The 7,772-nt window shown below is 32.3% G+C and overlaps 1 protein-coding gene across 1 annotated transcript; it reads right to left on the bottom strand.

The window, feature by feature from the left end:
• Positions 1-492: 492 nt before the first annotated feature.
• LOC106614654 (homeobox protein B-H1) lies at positions 493-6,618 on the bottom strand. Its single transcript, XM_014230503.3, has 3 exons — positions 5,596-6,618; positions 3,574-3,802; positions 493-1,646 (listed from the first exon to the last, which is right to left on the bottom strand). Exons 1-3 carry the CDS (start codon positions 6,263-6,265, stop codon positions 1,004-1,006), a joined length of 1,542 nt encoding a protein of 513 aa, XP_014085978.1. The 5' UTR covers positions 6,266-6,618; the 3' UTR covers positions 493-1,003.
• Between the last annotated feature and the right edge of the window lie 1,154 nt (positions 6,619-7,772).

The raw sequence follows: 7,772 nt of genomic DNA, 5'->3' as shown, positions 1-7,772 counted from the left end.
ACTATGTTATAAAATGTTGAGCATAAGTTAAACTTATCTATTGGATAAAATTGAATTCTAGCGATTGTCACCAATGACTCCAATTTTTGGATCGTATTAGCTTCTAGTTAGCCCATTTATTTTCATTAATATGTCACAAATATTTGATATTTAATGACATAAGGCTTAAAAAAATAGTTTTGTTTAATTTATTAACAAACCTCCCTACTCATATGTCCGTAATATTATATTTTTATTAAACTTAAATATTTTATTTTAATTGGATCTAATATTTCTGGTTGTGGTAATAAAAGTTGGTTCGATGGAATTACTACCATATCATATACAATACATCACTTTAAATTAACTATACTATAGAATTAGTACATTATTATATAACATATCTTTCTGATTATTGATTATTCAAGCTTACCTTTCATTACGATTTCCTTACAAAGGTGTTTAAATGATACTGCTTATACTCCACTGCCTTTGTAAGAATGATAGTTTCAGTTTTAATTATATATTATTTATTAATCAATGTAATAGGTACGTTTAAAAATTCACACAACACTTAATCGAATCGCATACATATATTTTATCAACTTTAAAAATTTACATATGTATATCTTATATGACTTAAATAATATATTGAACGCACTATGCATACTTATTAAATAAACAGTGGATATTTATAATAATACGTATATAATACATAACCTCCGTTACAGTTCTGAGGGTTCCCATAAATTAAGCTGATCTGTAAAAAGTATATTACAAGTATAATATTTCGGCACATAAGAACCGACCCCCCAATCACAACTAATATAAGCAGCTATTTATTATGGTCTAAGCAAATAGGTATCATGACATACAATCTTTAATTGTAGAGATCAACCTAAACTAATTCTAATAACCTAACTGTAATAAATTTTCATACTTTACAAAAAATATTACGTACATATATCAAATTTTGAATGTGCACGTACGTTTGGCCAATGTCGTTTTGATGTTGACTTCAAACTCAAACCTGAATATGATCGTCATCATCAGACTGGAGCTGCGAACTTTCACGTGATCTGCCTGGAGGGCTTCCTGGGTTCAGTGTTGGACTGGGAGAACGCGATAGTACAATATGCCTTGTAGGCGATTGTTGAGTAGGTGAGCATGGTGAGTACCGCTGATCTGTGGCAGCATTTATTTGAGTTGTCGGTGCTACTGTTGGTGCTATAGCTGGTAATGGAGGTGAAGGGATCGGCTTGACAACACCAATTGAATTAGCAGTAGATGTTGTACCAGCTGCTGCGGCTACTGCTGCCACTGAGGCGCTTTGGTAGTAGCTACTTAGAGAAGTAAGCGAATTGGAAGCTGAGAGGTGGGAGAATGGTGAAGTGGCAGAAACTGGCAAGCTTGCAAGCGGTCCTACATTATGAACTCCTGCGTATAAATTATAAGGAAGCGGCTTTTGCATTGCGGCAGCTGCCGCTGCTTGACGATAATATAAATCAATGCTCGAAGGAGCAGGACCAGCATGAGGTGACTGTGAGCCAGGGTAAGGCCATGCTCCCAAATAGGGTGTTCCACCATAAAGTCGTTGAAATGCTGCAAAGTTCCCTGCCTCCGCTAATAATTCCAATCCCACTGCAGTTTGCCGTTTCCATTTGGTTCTGAACGAAAAAGCAGAAATAATTTTTTAGTAGTTATTAAAAATCAGGAAAGTTAAAAGATTCTACATTATAAACCATACAAATATAATGAAATTCCAAATAATCTACGAAAGCTTGATTACCATATATTACTTTTATGAATTTGTTATATAGTATATATTAAAAACCCTTTTTTAAAAAATCTGAATTATATTAGGCTTATATGTCAAGTCATTATACATACAAGTAGCTGCTTTCAGACAAATATGAAGGTACATAAGTAATTATGTTCATTAGGTAGGTTGCCTTTTACATTTCGGGATTAGGGAACAAAAAACATATAAACAACAAAAAAATATTAATCATCGAAAATTAGTTTATTGTTTTTAAAAATATTCTCCATTAAGATGTAGATACTTTTGCATGCGTTTGAGCCAATTGTCAAAGCACTTTTGCCACTCTGATTGAGGTCTCTCCAAAACATTCGTTCTGAACACATCAACCGGCTTTTTAGATGTTGAAAAACGTTGACCTCTTAGTTTATTTTTTACATACGAGAAAAGAAAGAAGTCATTCGATGCCAAGGACTATACGGCGGATGACTCATCAAATCGATTTTTTGACTGTGTGTCGATGTGTGAGAGGTCGTATTGTCATTGTGAAGAGAGTTTCGTCTTCGGCGAATAGTTTTCCTGATTTCATGAAAGACCACTGGCAAGCTAATGGTTGTGCGTTGTCCAGTTTTTCAAAACAACACGCAACCATTTGCATGGAAGTGCTTCGTGAGCGATGAACTTTTGTTAGATTCGGCCTATCTTGAAACACCCATGCAGTCGACTGCTGTTAACTTTCGGGATCATACGAGTAAGTCCAGGATTCATCACCTATCAGTATTTCATAGACGTGTTTTGAAGGTCCGCTATCGTATTTTTTAAACAGTTCTCTCGACCTATCGGCACGAGCCTTCTTTTGAGCGCTTGACAAATTATGTGGGATCCAACGTGAAGATTTTTTTACAGTCAAATGTTCATGCAATATCGAATATATTCTGGTCCGCCTAATGCCTATGGTTATCCCTATCTCATTATAGCTCTCATGACGATCTTGCAATACTATTTTGCGCACTATATCAATCGTTTCTGGAACAAAAACTGATTTTGGACGACCTTCACGAAGTTCGTCTCGGCGTGATCTACGACATCGACTGAAAGTTAATTGATGCACTGTTGCTGACTCTATCCAAGTCGAAAGTTGTTTAATTTTAATTTTTTGGCCGAGATGAATATTTTAAGTTACTGTAAACAACATAAATAGCTCTCGTAAGTCAAAACATTCTGAGTATGTATAACAGCAAAAATTTCAAACATTACGATAAAGTTGTGAGTTGACAGATTGCAACACTAGGGTTGCTAAATCCTGCAATACAAAAGGCATCCTACGTACACGTTACGTTTACACGTGAATGATAATGCCTAAACGTTAGTTTTTCAAATTTATGTTTAAAAACATAATAAAATTTTAAACTTTTTAACAAATATAAAAGACGACTCCGGCATACATATATTCTTCCTATTTCAAGTTATACTTTTCACAATTTATATGTATTTGCTTATGCCAAGTATATAATTTACAAAACAAATACACATTAGTTACTCTGTTCTTATTTGTGGCCTTTAGGTATTAAATAAATAACAAAAAAAATGTTTGTAACAAATATTAATTTAAAACAAGCAAAATATAATTTTTTCATAAATAAATAAATAGTAGACAATGCTAAAAAAAACTTTACAAGATCCATACACAAAACCCGTTATCCAGGTTTGTATACACTGAAGCCGACTTTTACTCATACATATGTTTGCCTTAACATAGGGATTAAAGTATAAAAATTTGTATCATATATCTATGCCATATAGTATTTTTGAAATAAAGTCAAAGGCCAACTAACCGACGATTTTGGTACCAGGTTTTAACTTGGCAATCGCTCAGGTCAAGCTTATGGGCAAGCTCTTGTCTTTCTTGTACGCTTAAATACTTTTGTCTTTCAAAAGATTTTTCGAGAGTTTGCAATTGATGGTCTGTAAAGGCGGTGCGCGCTTTACGTTGTTTTTTACTTAAACCGTGCGTGTCATTGGTGGACCCACTTTTAATGCTATTTCCGTCTTCATCTTTAGCACCTGTAATCAAAAAAATTTAATTTTGTAAATTTTTGTTATACTACAAAAAGAAATATGAAGCAAGAAAACTATAACCTTTAATATACTCTACATAAGGAACCAACACTTTATAAAAAAAAAATTAAACCAACTTGCTTCCTAAAACATATGGTTACATTTTACTTTAATATTTTTTATTCATTCAAATTCAAATGTTTAAATACTTAAATATAACTACGAAATTCGCGACTCTTAAGTACTGCTGTGAAGCAATATCCATTTCATAAAATTCGGAAACTCTTTTCTTTCTCTTAAAAAACATATTCTTGAATGTCCTCAACTTTAGAATGTAATTATAGTATGTATACAAAATGTAACAAATAAGTTTAAATTTTTCTATTTCTATATTTTTATATATTGGCGAAATCGGCTGGTATATAATCAATATGTACATGAGGATCCCCCACACCCATTTGGGAGACTGCAATCGTATATATAATATTATATAGATTTCAATATATTAAGTATATAAGGTATGATAGGTAGAATTATTTAAACCATAGAAAGTACTTTATCCTCTTGTGATTAATATATTGATTTGCGTTAGTCCAGATAATTTCAAATTAAGTATTTCGGATAATAACCTTGCTTATTTCAGTTCCACTTAACGTATTTTCTAATAACGCAATACTAGGATTTTTGTATGCGAAATGTATGACATGTACATAGATGTGTAATATCTAAATTAAATTAAGTGAGAATATTTTGTTGGTCATCAGAGACCCTAGCCCCTATCTTTTAAATTTAAATCTTATTTCTTTTCGGTTTTTAGTTATCACGGTAAAATTAGGTCAGCATATTTCACTATTAGAAAGAGTAATTTGGTACCAAAAATTAGTGACTATAATCTTTAACTCTAACATAAAGTTCACAAATTTCATATGTAATACCAACTTTTCTTCCAAAATTATGTACTAATTTTCCATCACTCCATTTAAAAAATATCTTCAAAAACGTAAATAAGTTATTCTGACGTAATTAGATATCCGTATTATATTTAGTAAATGTTTTACACCTCTTTAATTCTTAAAAAATGTCTATATACTTACAATTAGTAATACCGACAATTAATATAGATCACATTTGTTAAAACAATTTTCTACTAACGAAATAAAAAATAAATATTTTATCAACTAAGATTAACCGTTGTTATAGTTAAATAAAAGTAAAAGTAAAACCACATAAGGAATGGTTAAGTTGGAACGTAAATCCAAATTATTAGTAAGTAAACAAAATTTAAATAAATTAAAAATTAGCAATAATTATGTTCAAATTGAGAAGAAAATAGTAGAAGTAGAATATGTACACCTGTTAAAAGGGGTAAAAATAAATTTTTCTAATTGGTTTGAGATCAATTCTCCCATATTTTGTATTTATTTCTCGCGCTTAAGCATAATTATAATTAAAGACGATCCGATTCTAAGGGAATATTAATATAGATACTAATTATGCCTCTGTTATATTCGTATACCAATCTCGATTATTTAAACAAATAATTGAATATAATATAATAATATTAGGAATTTTATGGGTATATATATGTTATATTCGCTTTTCACTTATACAGAGTAGTCCTGATTATCCAATTTGGAATTTTATGGGTATATATATGTTATATTGCCTTTACACTTATACAGCGTAGTCCTGATTATCCAATTAGTCCTGCGCTTTATATGTACATACATATGAGCTATGACCAACTACCCAAAAATTTATCGGTCTCCCCACCCAATATAAATTGAATCTCACCTCACCATTACTACAAACACTGTTATCGTCCAAGTGGCCGCCGCTCCCGACTTCACTGTCACAATCTTCGTTGTCCTGGTAATCACTATTGTTATCAAAGTCGCGAACGACTGAAGTTGCATTCGCGTAGTGTTGCTGCATTGCAGCCGCATATTGCACTACATTTATACCATTTGAACCGATTTGTGTTGCGCCGACGGGAAAATGAATTTTTTGTGCAACGGCTGCTACCGCGCTAACGGGTGTTTGAGTATGTTGAGGAATTAGAGTATGTGGTGGACCCCTAGAATGATGCAATTGCGACGGTTGAAGATGAGCAGAGTGATGGTGGAGGGTTAATGGGATTGGCGGTGGATCAGACTGTTGTAGAGATGTTGAGGATTCAAATGGTGGTTGTGAGCATTGAATAAACGAAGTTTGAGAGGTGCTGTTCCCACTGTGATTGTTATTATTTATATTTTGCTGTTGCTGTTGATGATGTTGATGCTTGTAGAAGACAGCAGCCGCTGCCACGCCAGCTGCATTAGCCGCCTCAACTGCTGCAGCGGCGGCGGCACTTCCAGCTAAAATATCGTTGATCATAAAACGTGACCGATTAGGTTTTAAATTCGACATTTTTTGCTTTTGTTCACTAGTGGTTGAAGGTGAAGTTATAAATGTCATTGAATCTTTCATGACCACACAATTTTCCAACACGTAAGGTGTAAAAATTTAATTATAGCACTATTTTTTTTAAGAGTTGTATTTATATTAATTTAATATAAAAATATCACTTAATTGTTGTGGTAGTTAAATATATTTTCACATTAACTATTATTAGTTTTACAATTAATTAACACGTTTTTTTCATATGAACCGATTCAACGGATATTCACGGAGTTTTAACTTTCTTTGCCACCGTCAAAACAAGACTAACCGCACCTGCAAGAATTTCAGCTACCAAGAGTATCGTATTCAACCGCGTCTGACTTCACCAAGGGAAACTTGATATTGTGGTGGATGTTTAATGATGAAAATATATTGTTCTCTTTTATGTTTGCTATGCGTGCTACCCAAGCATACTTGCTTATTCACTCACACCAGATAACACCGCCATGTTTTACACTCTCCGCCTTAAATCCAATGCGAATGTTTTCTACTGATACCAATTCATAGTTCCCATATACATATGCATATGTACTATTAAGCAAATATATATAATGTGTTAACGTTTAATTATATCGGTCTTTAATATTTTAGGGGAAACCGATATTCACAGGCACTTATGCATTACATACATAACTTCAAATGATTTCTTTGTTGTGATTTGTTAGGTATAACGTATTGAAGGCTAACAGTGCTAGCTCTCACTCATATTAATGAAATCCACCAAAATATATTTATGTATATCCGTACTATATACATATACTCGAGGTGAAATGAAGACGCTATAATATTATGGGAATACCTTGTTCTAAAATATGAACACATTGTACAGATAAACGTGAACAAACTATGTTGTTATTTTAAGTATTATTTTACCAAACATGTATCCAAAATCTCACTAAAAAATAAATATATATATGAAAATAAAAAATTTCTAATTGATTATAGGAAGCAGTATACGTATATATACATATATATTTATACACATGTGTACGAAGGAGACAAACAACCGTCGTCGAAAGCACAGCGAGTTTTATGTTACAAACTTATGCCTTACATTTGAATGTTCGTGTAAACAAATCTATAACTACTCTAAAACTGTAAAAGTCTACCAACAAACCACTTCATCTACCTATTTGTCGGGTAGGCATGGTATCGTTTATTTAGAAGAAAATAATTGTGTATTCTCATAAAAATGAAAGTAGTGAAGCAAATTTTGATCGGAAATTTGTGGTTATGAGTGGAATGTTATTCCAAATACAAATTTTCGGAAATTTACAGATTATACACCAAAGCACTATAAAATCTTCTACATATTCAACATTAGCTCTATACTGAAGTATACTCAAATAGCGCAATTCAGTAAGCAATCTCTAGTCACTAATTAAGACAATTTGAATCAAAGTCTAAATTTGTGACAAGTTACTATTCATAATACAGTCTCTAGCCTTAAGTCACAAAATGTTGTCTTAAATTTGTCACTCAATAGTAAGCAGGTCACAAAATTAATAAAAATTCTCGTTTTCCATTTTGAATA

The sequence above is a fragment of the Bactrocera oleae genome, chromosome 5, assembly GCF_042242935.1.
Source record: "Bactrocera oleae isolate idBacOlea1 chromosome 5, idBacOlea1, whole genome shotgun sequence".
NCBI lineage: Eukaryota > Metazoa > Arthropoda > Insecta > Diptera > Tephritidae > Bactrocera > Bactrocera oleae.
The sequence above is the reverse complement of the archived record's forward strand: the minus strand, read 5'-3'. Positions and strand labels throughout refer to the sequence as shown.

Bases quoted from the DNA above. Each gene is read 5' to 3' on its own strand.
- LOC106614654 (XM_014230503.3), bottom strand. From the start codon at position 6,265: ATGAAAGATTCAATGACATTTATAACTTCACCTTCAACCACTAGTGAA. The intron at 3,803-5,595 runs GTGAGGTGAGAT...TTTTGATTACAG, and splicing joins TAACAGTGTTTGTAGTAATG to GTGCTAAAGATGAAGACGGA. The intron at 1,647-3,573 runs GTTAGTTGGCCT...TTTTTCGTTCAG, and splicing joins ACCTGGTACCAAAATCGTCG to AACCAAATGGAAACGGCAAA.